The 21,057-nt window shown below is 40.9% G+C and overlaps 1 protein-coding gene across 2 annotated transcripts; it reads right to left on the reverse strand.

Annotated features, from left to right (window-relative positions):
- Window positions 1-522: 522 nt before the first annotated feature.
- On the reverse strand, window positions 523-18,858 carry snx18a (sorting nexin 18a). 2 transcript variants are annotated; one of them, XM_088994037.1, is made up of 3 exons: window positions 17,110-18,858; window positions 7,823-8,060; window positions 523-6,055 (listed from the first exon to the last, which is right to left on the reverse strand). In XM_088994037.1, the coding sequence occupies exons 1-3, from the start codon at window positions 18,530-18,532 to the stop codon at window positions 5,995-5,997; spliced, it is 1,722 nt and encodes a 573-aa protein (XP_088850163.1). In that variant the 5' UTR covers window positions 18,533-18,858; the 3' UTR covers window positions 523-5,994. The 2 variants fall into 2 exon arrangements, with proteins under 2 accessions (XP_088850163.1, XP_088850164.1); XM_088994038.1 differs by having other exon boundaries at window positions 527-8,060.
- Between the last annotated feature and the right edge of the window lie 2,199 nt (window positions 18,859-21,057).

The following is a 21,057-nucleotide window of genomic DNA, read 5'->3' on the forward strand; positions in this document are numbered from 1 at the left end:
AACGTTTTAAACTAGTACATCATTTTTTAAAGATATGTTTATTCATACCTGTCAACTTATACGTGTAACCATATTTTATCATTTCAAATAATGTACGGCGTACTACAACTATTATACCGAAAAAAAAGTGAACCTATTTTACAAAGTTCGCTGCGTACGGTAGCATTGATAAAAGCATAACGTGCACATGCACGCTGAGCTGTCTGCATTTCCGCTTGGCTTACCTTTTTTTTTTATCATTTCAAATAATGTACGTCGTACTACAACTTTTATACTGGAATTGTAATCATTTCTAAGGGCAGCTTTTAGCTAACGGTTCATTTGTAGTTTGACACATTAAAAAAAAAAAAAACAAAAAAAAACTTGAATACAGCTTTTCATATATTCCCGGCATATTTAATATATTTGAGGTTGAAAAAATATTTCTACCTCTTAAATCATAAATATATTCCCATCCTACATGTATTATTTTAATTGAGAAAATGTTTACTTGCATCGTAGATGAAAACATTTTGCAAAACACTTGTTCACCATACTGAGTGTTCCAAAAGTGTCTTAGTAAAAATCTTTAGACACTCCCCTACTTACGAACATTCTAGTTACGAACAACGGTACATATGAACATTTTTGTAGTAACATATAGTACAGTGAGACCTCAACTTACGAACTTAATTGGTTCCCAGACAGAGTGTGTAAGGCGAAAAGTGTGTATCTAAAAAAAAATCCCATAGGAAACCATTAAAATGGGAATCATCCGTTCCCGGGTTTCCATAAAATATACTTTTCAACTAAATAAGCCTTAAAACTACACACAACATACCTTAGTCTATGTATAATAAATGTGCTATTGTATTGTAATGAAAGAAATACACTGCATTGTGTCATAAAGTCACTTTATTTACATTTGTGATGGTCATTGATGGCTTGATGGAATGGCGTTGGAGGTCGAAGGTCAAAAGGAATTGCTGTTTGGAAAGAGAGGCACATTACATGAGGACTGTAATTAAAGAAATAAACTGCTGTAAAATAACGTTTTATTTACCTTTTTGATGGTCGTTGATTGCTTATGGAAGGAGAGTCACCTTCCATAAGGACTGTTGGTAACTTAACCTCTGGTGCTGTTCGGTCGTGTGCTTCCGCCGAAGATCACTCCGCCAGCCGTGGTGGGTGTGTATTATGAAAATAGTGCTTATAATAAGGTTTAATTTTCAGAAATTTGACGTTTGTAAGACGAAAAGTTAGTAAGATAAGGTGTTTGTAAGTTGAGGTCTCACTGTATTCTCTCCAGTTGTACATGTACAGATCTTTATAGAGCATACATTTTATGAAATGTTTATTTTTCAGTACAAACCAATACAGGTTACTTATACAAGCCTTAAACATACATTCCATACAAAATATAACACTGAAGGAAGTTACAAACAAACTCACCTTACGAACGACCGCTCGGAACGTATCTTGTTTGTAAGTTGGGGAGCATCTGTATTCATTGTCTACACAAACATTCAATTTCTCATAGCAGCCGCTCCAAATGGCAGTGAACAAGCCTCACATAGCCTCACATAGTGCAAAACGCTTCTTGCAAAAAAAAATCAGCAGTGAGAGATGAATCAAGTATAAAAGGTCGTCGTACTTCTGGAGCACGTCTAGTCTGCCTGTGTTGTGACGTGTTTTGCCGCAGCAGCTATTTGCGGTGCAGCGTCTTTACACGTCTCTTTCGTTCTCAATCAACAGTTTCCTGTTGTCGTGAATGATGCTGAATGGAAATTTTATATCACGACTTTCCATCCTTTTATTTTCGCTTATCCTCAGATTCAAAGGGAGTCCATCCCACATAACTTTATAATAATAATAATAATAATAATAATAATAATAATAATAATAATAATCTTCTTTTCCTTTCGGCAAATCAGTGTCCTCCATCTTTAGAGGTTTGATCCCCATGTTTGTTTTGGCCAAGCTTTTACATCGGATGCCCTTCCTGACACAACCATCTGTATTTATCCGGGCTTGGGACCGGCACAAGAAGACTTATGTCCCTTTGTGGCTACAGAACAAGAAATTCAGTCAGTAAAAGGCTCCCATACACAAAATGGTCATCGGCACAGCAACATTCAAAGCAAAAACTATACTCACCATTTGATCACAATGCTCTGATCTTACCATGAAATGGGCAACTTCAAAGTCCTTTAAGATGCTTTATCTTCCAGTCACAGTATATATATCTAAATGATCATCGCTTTCTCTATATTACATCACACTATGACAAACTAATTGTTTTGCTGCGGGTCATAATAATAATAATAATAATAATAATAATACATTTCATTTATAAGCGGCTTTCAAAACTCTCAAGGTCACTTTACAGACACAGGATACATTTTTCTGTGGGTGAGCAGCGGCAGGCACACGCGCCAGCGTTCACTCAACCCGGAATAACTCATATAAATAGAAAGCGAGCTTGCTAGCTAGCTAATGGATGGATGGATGGATAGGTTTAGGCGTGATCTGCCAACCGATTTGTCAAACAACCACCCACAATGATTGTATTCACAGGTAAAAACAGTTTTGGGAAATCACAATCATCAATTTTTTTGGGGTGAAATAGTATTTGACCCAGATTCACTGTGATCTGTGCACAAAAACACCTCTTAGCAGGTCACACAAGTGAGAACAAATGCCCCAGCATGCATTGCATTTCTCAAGCAACTGTCTCCAACAAGGCAAATCCAATCCAATCCAAGCCCTGCGGGGAGCTGTAGAAGCCACAAAACAAGAACACCCATTTCCTAAGGGGTTGAAAGCACACAGACCAGAAATAAGAGGCCTCAGGACATTTTGTATGTATCGTGTTCATATTTAAGAAACTAACATTTTTTTTATACATTGAAGTCTAGCGTCAGCACAAAGTTGAAAAAAAAAAAACACTTTTACGGCATGATCTCAGGCCTAAACAGCATATCACTACTAATGCTGATCATCATTTTTGATCTAGTATGCAGTGGTGGCCCGGAGTTATGCGTGACTCAACCAACTCGTTTCTTCAGCAAACCCAGAAAACAGGTTAGCTGTGACGTTCGTAATGACGTCCATTCTTATGTACAGTTTTTAATTACAATACTGTTATTGCGAGAGAAAAAAATCCTCACAAAAACCACATAATTCAGACCGCTATCTCAATGCTAATGCTAAACGGCATCTATGTTGGGCAGCTATTGACTGTACGTACCAAACACTCATATATTCTTTATCCTCTGCAAAGAACGAGCAATGTTAGCACCGTTTTGTTGTTGAGGAATCTCATTGGACAGGAGGTTGTGCCTGTCTGGACTTTGATGCCCCCAAGTAGCAAAAGCAAATACAACAGAAATAGCAGAACATTAGGTCATTTAATGAATGCAGCACAACAAAAACTGTTTAATTATGGATAATTATGCCTGATGACAGCTGGGATAGGCTGCAGCATGCTCACGACCCTTGCGAGGATAAGCGAATTACAAAATGGGTGCATGGATATATTTTTTCTGAAGTATAAAAGTGGACAATTTCATTGAAAAACATCAATAGACTTAATTTCATTCACATAAGTTGAGAGCTTGTTTAAGGCATTTGTGTTGACAGCTGATAAATAAATAAAATAAATCTTCCCCAGCTGTCAGTGACGTCTTCCTGTCCACTGCACCCCCCCCCCCCCCTTAACTCCCACCCTCACTTAACGCGACCCGCATGTCCCACCCGGCATCCGTCAGCACATCTGAGGACCGGGCAGGAAAACACTGACACGGCACAGAGGCAAATGTCCAACCCCTGCAGTGCTTTTGCTGTCTATGCGGCTATTTCACAACATTGGAAGCCAGAGGTGGGCCCACAGTGCTGGAGAGGCACTAAATGCAGTTAAAATCTGCATGTCGAGTTGTTAATTTAACTCATTCACTGCCACACACATGCAAAAATGTGTCCATTCCAGTGCCAGGGTTTTTGTAATCTCATCTCATTTCATCTCATTTTCTGTACCGCTTATTCCTCATTAGGGTCGCGGGGGTTGCTGGAGCCTATCTCAGCTGTCTTCGGGCATGAGGCGGCGGACACCCTGAATTGGTTGCCAGCCAATTGCAGGGCACACAAAAACATACAAAAGTCACTCTCACACCTAGGGACAATTTGGAGTGGTCAATCTGCCTGCCATGCATGTTTTTGGAGTGTGGGAGGAAACCGGAGGACCCGGAGAAAACCCACGCGGGTCCGGGGAGAACATGCAAACTCCACACAGGGAGGCCGGACCGGGACGCGAACCGGCGATCTCTGCACTGTGAAGCCGGTGTGCTAACCACTCGACTACTGGGCTGTCCGGTTTTTGTAATTGTCACTCAAATTCCAGGACCCACATAATCTTGAGTTTTTGGACTATATAAACAATGCAATGCAAACAATAAGAAACCTTAGACTGTCTTCTTTCATCAATACATATTGGTTTATATAGCACTTTAACAACAGCTGAAGCTGGAACAAAGTGCTAACATGGAAAAATGGGAAATGGTGCCCCCATGTGGAAAAGAAAAAACATTGCCAGAGGCCATAGCCAGTGCTTTATCAGCAACCAAGCAAGAAAAACCAAAACCTAAACAAATTCGGGAATGGCGCTTTGTCATATTTTTAATTCCTGAATACATTCACGAATGGCACGAATGGGAGTTAAGAATTTAAAGAAATCATTTTTAATATTTTTTTTACAAAATTATGACAGCAATAATTTCAGAAGTCTTAAAAAAGAGGTTTCAAACTGTCATCACCACTCCCACTTTTATGATCTCACTAAACAAGAAATTGATGATTATATTTTGCATACGTAAATTTACCACTTTGCTCTGCCTTTCGGCCTCCTAGCTTAATGCTACTATGTACTAACAATACAAACACTAGAACATCACTCTCAGGCATAGAAGTCGAGAAAATATTTTGAACGATCATTGCGATGGCATTTTTAGTTCAACTGTGAATTTGATGTTTTGTTAACTGCAATCGAAACACATTAAATTGATAGCGAGTTGAACATATCGATTGGAACTGCAGTAATTCAATTTTCCCCAAATTCCACGATGTTCTAATTCACTGAATGGCACCTGCAAATAAAACACTACGATATCCAGTCAAAGAAGGCGGTGGTGTTTTCAGCGACATACTTTAGTTAAAAACAACATGTACATGTATGTAAAGCTTGAGTGACAAAAAGGAGAAGGCACAGTGAGAGGATGTGTAAACATTTTCGTCTGGGTTAGCTGCAGTAGTCTGTTAATCAAATAAGGCTGGGGGGGGTAAAAAAAGTAACATGGAAACCTGATCACCTTCTGTGCGCTAAGCTAATGCCGTTTACTGAAACAGAAGGCCTAAAAGTTGCGTTAAATACAACGGTGTCCAACATTTTTCATCATTGGCAACAAAAGGAAAACTCCAGGATGTAAGGCCTACATTTGTGTCAAGCAACTTTTGATTTATAAAACAAGCTAAAACAATTCTGTCAAACAACCATAAGTTGATTTTTATAAAATACAGGTTTAAATTTGTTTTGTGATCACATGGATCTCAAACATGGATCTCAAATCATGGTTTGTCATTGAAATGAATGAAAATATCTTATCCGTTTGACCTCCCCACAGAAAAAAAAGCTTTTTAATAAGGAAAATAGCACCTTATGGTATTGAAAGTCAAAAAAAGTAAATCACTATGATTACTGAAATACAATACACTCTTAAAGGACAACCGACGTCATTTTTTTGTTTCTTAACTGACATCATAAAAACGTTTTCTAGCATCTAAAATACCCAAAACACGCAGTATGATATTTTAGTCAAATGCAAAACACCAATAAAATGACTTAAAGTGTCCAAACTCTGCAAAAAATGGAGCTGCGAATTGGGCATTTTCAGAAAGTCCCGCCCCCAGTTCGTGATGTCACGGTAACACGTCTTGCATTGCTGGAGAATCAAAACAATGGCTTCAGATTCGGAGAATATGCTTTCTTGTTCCACATCCAGTTATGAATAGGATTCGAATAGTTCTGAAGAGGAAAGCATACATGTTTGCGATTGATTAAAGAAGTCCTTCCGTGTCATTTTGAGGCATCTGGACTGCAATGTAGCGTCCCAGAAAAGAGGCAGAAAATGGCGACCAAGCTCCTGTGAGGAATTAATCAGCCCGTTTCCACAGGCTGATAAATTCAATATTTGGGGCTTGGTCGCCCTCTTCTGGCTATTTTCGGTGCAACATGAAGTTTTCAGACCAAACAAGCACAGCAAAATGCATTGACGTGATGGAAGGACTGCTACAATGTGTCCTTTTTTTTTCGGTCAGGGGCGTTCCTTCAGTGACGTCACGTACGGACTCGTCAACTACTCAAAAACAAGACTTCCTGAATATTCAGCGCAAGTCTTAAAACGTAAAATATAGCTATATGCGGTGGAATCTTTGTAAAATACGCTCAGTAGAAGTCATTTGAAGCCATTTTACAAATTATGAACACAACTTGTCCGGAGACGTTGGTTGTCCTTTAAAGGACAACCGACACCATTTTTTTGTTTCCTAACTGACACCAGAAAAACGTTTTATAGCATCTAAAATAGGTGACATCACGCCAGGACATCTTGCCTTGAACCAGAATCAAAACAATGGCCTCAGAGAGTTCAGATTCAGAAAAGATGCTTTCTTGTTACTCATCCAGTTATGAATATGAATCAAATAGTTCCGAAGAGGAAAGCATACATGTTTGCAATCGATTAAATGAATTCGAGCCGTCTGGACTCCAATGCACAAGATTGTGCACAAGCGCTGTTGGAAATGGGCTGATTTGTCCACTGGGAATTTGTATGAACTTACACCTTCTTTATGCGTGTTACCGCAATTGGCTGCGACACACAACATTTCACCATCACGTTATTTATGGAGTTTTCCTTCTAATTTCGCCATCAACACGGTGTTTTCAGATGAAAAAAAGTACCCAAAATGCATTGTGTGTCACTTTCTCGGTCACGGGCGTTCCCTCCGTGACGTCAATTAGGGGATCATCATCAACTCAAAAACAACACTTCCTGAATATTCAGCGTGAGTCTTAAAATGTAAAATATAGCTATATGCCGTGGAATCTCGGTAAAATGTGGTCAGTAGAAGTCATTTGAAGCCATTTTACAAATTATGGACACAACTTGTCCGGAGACGTCGGTTGTCCTTTAAACAACGTTTTCCATGCACAACCAGAAAACAATCTGCATTGACGGTGACATCTTGTAGCTCATGATTTGTTATTCATGTCCTTACATGCCACATATCACCCAATTGATGCTATATTGCTTATTCACGGAGCTTCATATATGCTTCATATGTCGTGTCCTTCACCAGTTTCGTCGCGTACAGCTCAAATTGATACGGAAGGACTTGTTTAATTGATCTCAAACACTGATGCTTTCCTCATCAGAACTATTTGAATCATATTCATAACTGGATGAGTAACAAGAAATTGATTTTACAAATTATGGACGCAACTTGTCCGGAGGTGTCAGTTGTCCTTAAAGCTGCAGTATATTCCTAATTTTGGGGAGATGATAAAGAATATATGCCCAATGGGAGTTTTATGTTCTATAAAATGGACGACAGGGTTTAAATGTAACACAGTTTGGACACCCCTGTATTGACCAATTTGATTGGTCCTCCAAGCCTCGGTTGCACTTGCCCTTCTTTGAAAGTTCCTCCGAGCCGTAGCGCCTTTGTCGGGCCTTTTCAGTCAAAAAAAAAACAGGCGGTGTGACAGACATGAGGCTACGCGGCGTCGTACTTGCTCAGGGCTTCCTCCAATGTGGCGGTGATCTTTTGGAAGAAGGCCATCTGTTGTGTCAGGAAGTGTTGCATCTGCGCCCGGAAGTCCCGTACGCGGATCTGGTGGAAGTGTTGGATCTCGGCCAGCGTGGCGCATGAGATGATGTTGCAGCGCTCTGTGATGCCCTCGGCCTGCTCCGCCTCCATCTTGCCCTCCTCCACATGACGCTGGCTCTCCTTCACCTTGGTTAAGGCGCCTACTCGACACAAGATATTGGTGGAGAAAAAGGTGACGACCAAAAACAAATCTGATCAAATTAAGACCTGTGTTTCGATACATATTTTCGGTACACGTGCATCCCTTCTTTATCTGTACAAACTTGTATCTTGTTTTCTCAACTGCATGGGTAGATGGGTAAGGCATCCTTTGTGGGGAAGTATTTATTTGTATAAAACCACATTTATTTAGTCAATTACACGTGAAGGAGGTCTTTATTTTGCCCAAAATAGCAATTTACTGAAGATGAGAGAAGATTAGACAGACAGATGGATGGATGGATGGATAGATAGATAGATAGATAGATAGATAGATAGATAGATAGATAGATAGATAGATAGATAGATAGATAGATAGATAGATAGATAGATAGATAGATAGATAGATAGATAGATAGATAGATAGATAGATAGATAGATAGATAGATAGATAGATAGATAGATAGATAGATAGATAGATTATTTTTGTCAACTGCAGCTTTTGGTTCTGAGCGCCTGTGAAAATGAATGGATATGTGTGACAGAGACTTCTAATTTATCTCAAAGACCAATTAGCCGATTTGGTTGTTGCTGCTTTTTGGTTAGCAAAAGGCTTTTAATGGGATGAGCTTTTTTTTAATGTGGTACTTGCACTATATTTAGTTGAGGCGTTTATTTGTCTAAAACGGAAAACAAATTGATGCACGGCATCTCATAGAAAGATGGTGAAAAGTGGTAAAAATGGTTGCAGTCTGAGATAGTCATGTGGGGAAAACATAGCTCACACAAAATAAAATAAAACAATTTGGATGCACCTGCTTGACTTTGCTGCCACAATCTCAAATGTAATATTTAACTTTGTGCACACACAGAACAGGGAGAATCGTGAAAGCGTCATTTAAGGAAATGTTCTGCGCCTACCAAGGTCAGCGGCTATTTCAAGGACCAAACGTCAGTGCTGTATCAATTTCAATCATTATGTCATCCTACATTACAATCCATACAATCGTTACAAAGTCAAAAGCATAGAAATGTTGTTCCGCAAGAGTGGGAACATTTGCACATAAGTGACGAGTTCTTGCGGCGCAACCTGATTGCGATATGATGCTTCGCAACCTCGCATGTCCACACTGAAACCAAAGTGGAGCCACTTCCTCTTTTTTTACTCCAAAACATTACTCATTTACAAAGCCATCATGCCAATGTGCGGTGTTTTCACAGTGGACCAAGGCGCTAGATCTCACAGCCAATTGGATTTAACTGAAGTGAGAAAGCAACAATAAGAGTAAAAACTGTGATCCAAAACGTGAAACATTCCAAGCCCTCTAAACGTGGAAAATAATGCTGATTCGATACGAATCTCAATACATGGGTTGTGATATGATTCAAGTACCGTATATTCCGGTGTATAAGGCGCACCCAAACGCCTTGATTTTCTTCAAAAGATTACCCTGCGGTCTTCGCGAACGAGCCAGTTTTTCTAACAACAAAATGGCAGCCGACTGTTTTTGTCCTCTATTCCCCGCCCCCAGTCTTCGGTTAAAGGTACGTGATTGGTCAAGAACGCAGCAGTGAGTGGGGGTGGTTTAAACATTAAATAGACAGGCAGACGACAGTGAGAGTTTCAACTTTGATAGTTCAAAGGCAGAGTGTAGACTGCAAGGTTAAAATATCCCATCAATCAGGCTCCACAAACAACCCGCACAAACCATTTGTACACTTGATGCAAAAAGCTATCAACCAGCCAAACAGAGCACAATTGATGAGAAACTAGATACAAGTATCATAGAGAAAGCACCTACAAGGGATCATTCCTCCAGATGGTGAAAAAAGAAGCTTACGTTCCTCATCAGGTGTTTAATGCTGATGAAACCGGCCACTCCATTCCATCAAGCCATCAATGACCATCACAAAGGTAAATAAAATGACTTTATTATACAGTACAGTTTATTTCTTTAATTATAATACCACAGCACATTTATTATACATAAAATAAGCTATATTTATGTAGTTTTAAGGCTTATAAAATTAGAAAGTAGAAAATTATGTTTTATTGGGGACCTAGGAACGGATTATTCTCATTTTAATGGTTTCCTATGGGAAATTATTTTTTGGGATACACACTTTTCCCCTTACACACTGTCTGGGAACCAATTAAGTTCGTAAGCCAAGGTATCACTGTATTATATTTGAATATATATGGAAAAACTTTGAAAATACATCATTCATTGGGGGTGCGCCTTTTACTCCGGTGCGGCCTATACATCGGAAAACGATATGTTTCATTTTGATGTGGATTCAATTTTTATTTTATTTTTTTAATATTGTCATTTTCCGATTATTTTCAACAGCTGTGCTTTCAGATGTACTCCACTAAATTGGGTGAAAATTGGCCTCATGGATTTGGTGGAATCTGTCTGAGAGGTGAGTGAACCTGTTTAGTTCAGAGAAAATAAAGAAAAAAAAGAAAGAAAATACTAATAATAATAATACATTTCATTTATGAGCGCCTTTCAAATCTCTCAAGGTCACTTTACAGTCACAAAATAAGTTTTTCTGTGGGTGGGCAGCAGCAAAAAAGTCCTGTTGTGGTCGTAGATTATGGATTATTTTTCATTCACTCAAAACATTTTATCCATTAAACAGCTTACTGATGTCATCCATTTACTGACCAAATATCATTGATTTAGCAGTTACAGTTTGGGCATTGCATGAGTGCTGCTAAATAGTGCTAGCATGCTAACCATGCTAATATCAACTGTCCATAAAGATTCCTAAAATGGTGAGTATAGTTTTGCTTTGTTTGAATGCTACTGTGCCGATGACCATTTTGTGTTTGGGAGCCTTTTCCTGAGCATCTTCACCTTTATTAAGTTCATAGAGTTGCTTGTTCTGTAGCCACAAGGGGACACAAGCCAGTGTCTTCTCGTGCCGGTCCCAAGCTCGGATAAATACAGAGGGTTGTGTCAGGAAGATCATCCGACGTAAAAGCTTGGCCAAAACAAACACACGAATTAAACCTCTGAAGATGGAGGACACTGATTCTCTGTGGCGACCCCCTTGAGGGGAGAAGCTGAAAGGAAAAGAAGAAGTGTGCTGCTAAATAATGCTAACATGCAAACTATGCTAACATTATCTGTCCATAAAGGTTGCTTGGATATCGTTTCAGAGCTCCTTGGCCATGGATAGTTTTTCACTGGCAGATATTTGACTGTATGGCCCACCAAATACCTCCAAGGAGATGGCTCCCATGAGGGGGGGGGGGGCTAAGGGGTGTTGGCACAGGTGGCATTGAGCCCTATTGGGCCGAGTTTATGTAATCCCCGCTTACATAATACTCAGCTAGTCGAGCGTGCGACCTCAGGGACAATCCCTATCTCATCACCACACTCATCCATTAGGGCACCGCGTCGCATTTGACGGCTGTCGCCTCAAGTGTTTCTCACTTTGCGGGTGACAGAAACTGGGCTTTGTGTGATTTCGCTCAGCAATGTAATCATGGCTCCGACGGGGGAGGACATTCCGTCTGACCCCATTTCAGTGTTGTTTTAGCTGGCCCGTTGTAATCCCGAGCTGCGTTTTCTTATCACTTTGAAAGTTTACACATGGTCAAAGCGTGATTATTTTTAGCTTAACAGTTAATAAGAGCAGTACCAAAGTCAGAAATGTGTACTTGTAAAAAAAAAAGCACAGCAGGCAGATTTGGAATAACGAGAACAAATAAAAGTGTCAAGTTTTGTTGGAAAGGATTCCGAGGATTTCATATTGTTTGAAAGTCAGAGAGGAAACATAAAAAATAACATTGACACCTTTATATGTTTAAGAGAAGACGTGAGGGTTTAGATTCAATTTTTTTGCTAAGGTCATGTGATCAACAAGGTGATATTATAGGTCAAGTGGAACGACCTTTTTGCAAAGTTGGAATCCTTGTCAAAGTCACTTCCCAACAACCGTAGTTGTATTAAGGCTGAACCAGCACTACCCGAGATCAGCATTCAAACGTCAAACCCCTCCTTGGACTGACCGAAAATATAACGTTTCATCTTCTTCACTATCAAATAATTAACTGCCATTCTGAAATTTATTCAGGAATTGAAAAGTGTGACGTTTGGGTTTTAGTTTTTCTTGCGGGGGAACTGATAAAGCGCTGGTCGGACCTCTGACAATGTTTTTTTTTCTTCCAAAAGAGGGCAGCATTTGCCTTTTGTCCATGTTAGCGCTTTATTTCCGCTTCAGCTGTTGTTAACACGCTATATAAATCACTATGTATGCAAATCACTATGTATCCATTTCAAGCGCTGATACCCCCAGACCCATATACTTTAGGAATTAACTCTTTTTTTCAAATTAAAGAATAGAGTATTAGGTTTCTAACACTCTCTTGAATGATTATGTAGTCCTAAAACTCACTATTATATGGGTCCTGGAATTTGAGTGAAAATGACAAAAACCCTGGCACTGGAGTGGACACATTTTTGCAGAGTCTGAATCAGCTTGGATAAATGTTTTTGATCTTTTTGTTTGGCTTGGTACAACCCCGACGCAACACTCGACAGCCTTGCAAAAGCTCAATAAGAACCACCATCGTGCGTGAACAAGCCACCCATCAAACTATTGGCTAATAGAATGCCTGCAGATCAATAGTCACGTTGATCGGGCCAACCCCGCAAATGGTGTTGCCACACATTGTCTGCTGTGGCTTTCATTTCCATTTCCAGCAACGTGTGTGGTAAAAAAAATCTCAAATGTTGTTTCATGAGAAAAAAAATAAGAGGACTGGAAGTCACACAGCCAGGCAGCCCATGTGGTTGGAGAATAAATAGCACCCAAAAATGAATAAACACATCTGTTTTTGACCAAGATCAGCAAACATCTGTTTGGTTAGATTGAAAACAAAAAGCCCTCTGGCTGTAACTTTTAATTCCTGCTGTGAGGTTGATGTTATCATGATGTTCCTGGGGATATTTGGGATGTTGTCGCAGCATTCAGCATGGACAACTGAGTCACCTGTGTTAGGTCAGCTGATGGCTCAATGTTGGCACACAGAGCTCCTGATGATGGAGTCAATGGGCTCAGTGTTAAATCAGAGAGTCAACAAATAACGTTACTTTGGAATGAAGGCGGTTCGCACAATGCACAACTGCTTTTGTTTAAATCAAGCCATAGCCCATTAGCGGTCCAATTAGATTAGAGATTTGTACTTAGATACGGTGCCATGGAAAACACATTTTCCCCTCTTCTCAAAGTTGCATTTCAAATTCTTATTTTTGAATACCGTATTTTCCGGTGTATAAGGCGCACCCCCAATGAATGGTGTATTTCATTTTTTTCCATATATAAGGCGCACCGGACTGTACGGCGTACCTTTGATGAATGTTTTTTTTTCCCTAAAAACTACTACTACTAATAATACCTTTCGTTTATAAGCACCTTTAAAAACTCTCTTGGACACTTTACAGTCACAGGATAAGAACAACATTTATTTTTTTCTGCAGGTGAGCAGCGGCAGCCATTCGCGCAACCCGGATAAATATATGTTTTTCAAATAGGAAAACATATTAAATAGGCTGGGGTTGCGCACTTCTTGTACGGGGGAAATGGAGTCGGTGGCTGCTGACAGTAGTTGCCAGACCTGTTGTGTCTCAATATGACTTCACATATAAGGCGCACCGGCGTATAAGGCAGGGTCATCTTTTGAATAAAATGAAGGCTTTTAGGTGCACCCTATACACTAGAAAATATGGATTAAATAAATGTGAGACAAAAGTAAACATTTAAATGCAGTTTTAGATGCAATTCTCTCCCTCATCGTATATGTGACAAGCATCAAAGAAGTACAGATGACGGCTGAAGAAACCCTATCATTGATGGACCACTCCTGTACGACTGAGAGCTTACACAGACGTGTGACAAGCATAGATATTCACAGTTTCATTTTTATCTTCTACGTGTGCTCCTCTAAAGGTGTGCTCCTCTAAAATCCAAAATGATACAACGCCACCTTCTATAGGGATCTTTTTGTCACGAATTTCATTGGAAAGCTGTGTAAGACTGTAAAGTGACCTTGAGAGTTTTGAAAGGCGCTTATAAATGAAATGTATTATTATTATTATTATTATTATTATTAAGACCATCTTCCGGTCCAAAACGTACTGCACAAAGAGTAATCAATATCCAACTGTTCGTAGTGGTGTCAAACTCTTTTGTTGTCGTTGGTGCAAGCCACGCGCGGTAATTCCGGTTTCCCTAGTCACGATGACTGTGAAAACAGAAACTTTTATTTCCCACACCAAATTATTATAGCTATCCCACAAATTATTGATTAGTCCATTTCAAATTGAATGAGTTAAGACTTCCTGTACACTTTCATATGTTCTCTCCACATTGTTGTCGGCATCCATGTTTTTCAGATGTGTCTTCTTCGGTTTTTAGGAAAAATCCAGTTACTTATTACATAAATAAAAACAGCTGAAAATCTCCACGGCAGAATCGTAGCAGCTATTGAAAGCTTAAGCTATTGAACGTGAACAGTACAAGACCACCGGGGATGAATTATTAATACTGCATCCAGCCTTGGTATTTATGTTTCATCAGAGATGGATGGAACATGACATCACAAGGATTTATTCATATTATCCTCTTATCTCTTCTTGTGTCCGTGGTCAACATGCTTTCTCCATAGTGCTCAATGGTGGCTGCAAGGCATAAATGGGGAGTGACGAGGTAAATATTTCACTGCTCATTTGGCAGAATTTCACTGGGCAACCCTGGTTACCAAACAAGATTGTCCCCAAATTGCGTAAAACAACCCCACAAGGAGCGAGCAACAACATGAATGAGGACATGATGACGGCCTAATTGCAACTCCACTGCGAGCCGATAACATATTCGTTACATCTGGCAGTGACATGCTACCAAGTGTTAGCGAGTCAGCCTTTTTGATAATAACGTGGCCCATTTCTACCACGCCAATGCGCAATTAGCTCTGAAGCTATTCCTGCAACTGGAAAAAAAACATGTTTCCCTAAAGTGTTATGTGTTTTTGTGTTACAATTTAAGCACGTCGTAAAATCGTGGCAAAATATAAACATGCGATGTCTGGGCTAATTTCGCGGCAAGATGTTTTTATTGTTCAGCCACATTGGCTTAAAGATTTCATGAGCCACTGCCAACCCCGAGTAAGTTAAGGTCTTCCTATCCTGTCAGAAAGTCAAGTAATTGTGGTTTTATCGCAACAAGCGCCACATCCTCCTGAACAAATGCATCAATTGTGTGTCATTGAGGAACAATGTTGACACTCATATCACGACCACATCGTGAGAACAATCAAGGGTTTCGTTTCTTGCGGGATGTCAACTGACTTCCTGGAGGTTTACATTAACGTATGTCACTAGGGAAACAACCTCAAAAGTGCCACTGCAGATGAAAGGCAATTTCTTTTTTCTTTAATGGACGCTACAGCTTCTTGTTGCGTTGAAACTTAGCTTGTAGCAGATGTGTGCTCATTTTCAGTCTTCGGATTCTTTGATTCGCTCCTCTTTTATCTAGAACTGTTTCAAACAACGCGTATGCAGGAAAAGTGGTTAACATTGTGCGACTGACTGACTGTGTCTTATGTGTTGTGTTGTATTATTTTGGTCATTTTATGTTATCTGTTCTTTGGCGGCACGGACACCAGCAACGACTCCTCTTGTCTGTTGTCTGGTTGAGAAGGAATAAAGTTGTACTTAACTTCATTTTAACGCGGTTCTAGTAGCAATTAGTTTGATTTTGCTACCTTTCTTCGAACTTCCCTCTGTGAGAATAATAAAGCTAGCTTGCCGAAGCTTGTTGTTAGCTAGGTGGTGTAGCACAAGTATTCTCAGTTGTTCAATGTTTTTTTTAATGCTAATATCCTTTGTTCAGCGGAAAGGATGGTGCTGTTGGACAGTCTGTGGTTGGATTGATGCATGGCTTGAGGAACCTGCGCTGAGAAGAAAGGAGCGTCAGCGCAGAGCGCTGTTGTGTAAGTGGAGCAGTCGCGGCTTGGAATTGAAGTGGATTTACGTGGGACAGGAGATGTGAGACAATCTGTTTTCGTCAATGGATGCTACAGCTTCGTGTTTGATTTCAACACATAGCTTGTAGCAGACGTGCACATTTCACCGTGACGTCCTTGATCCACTGGTGAAAAGGAAGTGTTGATCTTTTTCTCTTTCATCTAGAACTGCTTCATACATGACTGTCTGTGTTTTTTGTGTTGTGTCACATTATTTATTTAGTTTTTTGCTGTTGTTTTGCTGTTAAGATAGCGCCTCTAGAGTGGCTGCCTTTCCAGCGGGTCCTGCATTTTGTTGTTGTACTTCTTCCTTTCCTTTCCTCTTACTTTCATCAATTTGATGCTGTGAAATGTAAATTTCTCCACTGCGAGACTAATAAAGGCTAATCCAATGGATGCTACAGCTGCATGTTTGCTTTCAAAACTTTGCTTGTAGTAGACGTGCACATTGCACCATGACGTCCCTAATCCACCGCTGAAAAGGACGTGAAAAGGACGCTTTGATGCTCTCCTTTTTCATCTAGAACTGCTTCATGTCACAAAGAGGGTAAAGCAAGTGCTGAAAAATGAATGACTGTGTCTTTGAGTTGTCATGTTATTTGCCATTTAGTTTTTTTTTATACTTCAAGATGGTGCCGCTGGAGAGGCTGCGTTTCCAACAGCTCCTGTATTTTGTTTTCCACTTCTTTCTTTCCTTTCCTCTTCCTTTCATAACTTTGCTGCTGTGAAATGTAAATTTCTCCACTGCGAGCCGAATAATGGCACATCCAATCCAATTCAATCCGTCATTGCCCAACCCCTATCGCCTCCATTTGATAGATTATTTTTGTGTCCATGACAGGAAAATACAAGTGGCAGCCTACTGAATTAGTGCTGAGCACATCCATCTCATTAAACAAGGAGACAAGCGGTATAGAAAATGGATGGCCAGATAAACTTCAAAGTGGCCCGACTATTATTCTCCAGTCTTAAAAAAAAACCCTCTGTTGTTGAGCAAATGTGAAGTGCGTTACCTTTCTGGACATGGATGATGTCCGGATAGTTGGCGAGGTGTCCCTGATAAAGAGCCAAAAGGTCCATGATAGGGTCCAGATCCTTGTTGGGCTGCTCTGCAAAGTAATTCCCAATGGATTCAAAGGCGTCACCGGTGAAGGAGATGGCCTGGTTGAGTCCGGGTGAGTAGATCTGCTGGTCCATCTCAAAAGCCTGGCTGAGGACCTTGAAGGACACGCCCATCTTGTGGTACTCCTTCCGGAAGCCGCTCATCTGTTTGCGCGCAAACTCGCCGGCGGTGGCGTTCAGTTGTAGGGCACTGTCATCCATCCTTTTGGTGAAGGCTTTGAAGCCATCAATCTTGCTTTCCACCTCCTGGAAGTCGAGGGGCGCTGCCGGCGTGCTGATGGTGAGGAAGAAGTTGGCGCCCACCATCTCGTCCTTCTCTGCCTTCCTTTTGCCCATCTTCCAGGCTTTGTCGTCCGTGCTGCAGGTGAGGAAGTGCTGGAACACGTCGCAGCGCGCCAGCACCGGGTGGCTGGTCATGTGATTCATCCACCAGATGAGGCCTTTCAGTCTCTTGGAGATGAAGTCCTCCTCGAAGCGCCCCGTCGCCTGCTTCTCTGGGATGTGAGGCACCGAGATGACGGGGAACTTCTCCACCAGGCGGGCATACAGCCAGTCGAAGTGCTTGTAGCGCCTATTGACCTGCTCTTGAGTGTGCGTTGGCATTAGCTTGTACGACATGTAGCTCTTCATCCCTTTGAACTTAGTCTGCTTAGTGGGGTCGTCGATGGTGCAGGTGAACGGGTACGGGTTCTCCTGCCACTCGGGACCGTGCTGACCCACCACCACACAGATCTTATCCCCGTCTTTCACAAAACCCGCCGCCTCACCCAACACGAAGGCTTCACCTCCGGACTTGACGAAAGTAGAGAATCGGTTCAGGTTCCGGCTAACTGTCGCTGAGCTTTTGGCATGCTGACCTCTTGCCGTGGAGCATGTGGACACCCTGTAGGTGGAAGCCCCGTTGCCATCGAAGTCCTGGTAACGGTTTCCCGCGGTACCGGGCTCATCCGCTACGGTTGAGGTGTCATCCCAGTCGTCATCCCAGTCATCGTCGCTACCCTGGCTGGGCTGCTGGCAGATTTGTTGCTCAGCAGGGGCCGGGAAGGCGTTCTCCCCTCCCGTCGCGGATGGCACGTTAGCGTATCGGGACTCGGATTGCGCATCCCCCAGTGTGTTGTTGTTCTCCCCCCTCAGGATCTCCACGTAGGACGCGGGAAAGAGCCCCCTCTCACCTTTACTATTCGTACCTTCCAGCCAGCCCTCGATGTCCTGCTCGCTGAACAAACTTACTATCTCGTTCTCGCGCATCGACACCTCACCGGGATTCTCCGAGTTAAAGTCATAAATGGCCCTGGCTCGGAGGATCGCCGCCATGCTTGAAATGAAACGGGGCCACGATCAAAGGGGGGCGGCCGGATAAGTTCCGAGCGGCTGGCCGGAGCCGTGTGGTGGTTTGGGGAGGGGGGCGTGCAGAGAGCGGCACGGCGGACAGTCACAGCTAGCTCAGCCCGCCACTAACTTAGTACAATGTAGTCCGTTTCTTGCAACCCCCTTTACACACAAATACAACACGATGTTTTGGTCTCCCGCGGCGAAAGCTGTTCCTCACCTCCAGAACTCCTTCGATCCTCGTCGGACGCTGCCCGCCGCCTGGTGCTGCTCAGCAACAGCAAGTCGGCCAGGCTGGCTAATCGAAGGCGGAGTTGTGTGATTCCCTCTCCCACCCCCAAATGCACACACGTTGCTGGTTTATCAAAGGCGGAGCTGTGATACCACCACCCACAACTCGCCAATATGTTTTATGGCGAATTTTTGAAACCGTTGAAAATGTGTTTTTGTGGTGTGAATGTGCGTGTACGTGTAGTTTCCAATGACTCTGTGAACGACAATGGACCACTAGATTTGTTTTAAACTAAAAATACATTGACTCAAATACGTATGTTTCAGCAACAGCATTTGTTTTACGCTCACTGTTATTTTACGCCTTTGTTAAGTCGATGTATCCTTTCCACGTGTATTACGCAACAAATCAGGATACTTGCAAGGCTTAGACATCCAGGATCAGGTTAACTTTTAGCTATTTATTTGAAAGCTCAACCTCACCTTTCACCCGTTTGAAAGCAACTGGCTGTCAGAAAGTGATTTTAAAAAGATAAGATATGAAAACCTTTATTTGTATCACAATGGAGAAATTACCAAATTACAGCAACAAAGCCATGAAAGGAAAAAGAACAATAAAAACATTTTCTTCTAGCAAAGGCAGGTGAACTCTCCTATTGCAGACTAATAGATGTGTACCTTGAATGCCTTGGCAGTTCAGGTATTGTAACATGCTTAGAAGTTGGCTGAATTTGGTGTTGTCATCATTGGCAAGACTCGGGAGCATAATATTTTCTCACTGAAAAGTAGTGAACGTCAATTATGTTCAGAATGTAATATTCGTAAACCAATTTCACAAAGGCGTTTCAAGGGAGGGCTCGTGTGTGTTTTAGCACATATAGATACTGCCATCTTGTGGTTTGCTGTAAATTTGGGATTTGTTGTTCAAAGATGATGCATAAAACGCAGGACTGCACATGGTAACTGCAATCAGTACTTAATGGTAATTCTAAAGTATGACTGTATTGTTTATTACTACTGCGTACTCTTTATATTCCTGCAAAGCAAGTTTCAGATAGAAACAAAAGTATTTCTTAATAGTATGTATCTATTGCTAATGTCTACTTACGCTGGTTACTAACACATTTTATGAATAGTTATTACAGTATGTATTGGTGCTACCAGATACGACAATGTATTTATTAAACACATAATGTAAGCCCAGTGTAATTTTTTGCTGCTTGTTTTGGTTACATCAAAATATTTTATTTAACCCTATTATTTAACATTTGTAATATAATTTCCCAATTACATACGAAAGGTAAACATACGTTCCACTAAATAGATGATGATGTAAAACTCATTGATCAGCAATAGACCAAATATTCTGTTGCATATGTACTGCGGTGTTATGAATGTTTTTAGACGTGTAAATTTAAAAATAAAAAATGTTCACTATTATTTACACATTTTATTTTGATATTTATGTAGCAGTAAATGTAAGTAAATTACATGTTATTCACACCAGAAAGAAGTGGACAATATCCATGAGCTATTCATGGATATTGCCCTCATCCTTCCGCACATAAAATATTGACCAAGATTTTTTCCTCAAGGGAAATGAAATACTGTATCCAGCAATTGAGCTTGCATCATAGAAGCACAATTCCTTTTTTTCTTTTTTTTAGACTGCTTATATAAGGAAACCCTCGTGCCCCTGTGATTATTCCCAGTCGCTATTATTTGTGCCCCCTTTCCAAGCCAATTACACTCTTGAGAGGCCTTTATGTGCAGCAGACACATCAGGTATGAAAGTAAGTAAATATTTCACGCTTTTTCCTGGGCATACATATTAACAAGGAACCAAACATGGACTTTGCACTGTCTTTCGATGTCGTCTTCCTTCTTGTAGGTGTTTGCGTAATGTATTACAGGTGTAGTTTTCAGCAGATATGATACCCAAATGTACTTCAGTTCTTTATTGTGTTTTGCATTTTGCTTGTTCAGCACTGTCGACTTTGAGTTTTAAAAAATAGTTTTATTTTTATTATTATTATGAATATTTATAATAAACAGTATGTTCAATCTTAATATGTTTATTATTTGTTGACTAAAATATATCGTTACATTTCTAGCTAATTTACTGCAATTCCCAAATTTATTCGGGAATCGAAAATATGACATAGAGCGCCATTCCCGAAGTTGTTCGGGATTTGTTTTTTTCTTGTGGGGGTGCCGATAAAGCGCTGGCAAGACCTCTGGCAATGTTTTTCCTTTCTACAAGGGGCAGCATTTCCCCC

This window comes from Hippocampus bargibanti, linkage group LG04 (assembly GCF_051943395.1).
Source record: "Hippocampus bargibanti isolate YZ-2025 linkage group LG04, ASM5194339v1, whole genome shotgun sequence".
Classification (NCBI taxonomy): Eukaryota; Metazoa; Chordata; class Actinopteri; order Syngnathiformes; family Syngnathidae; genus Hippocampus; species Hippocampus bargibanti.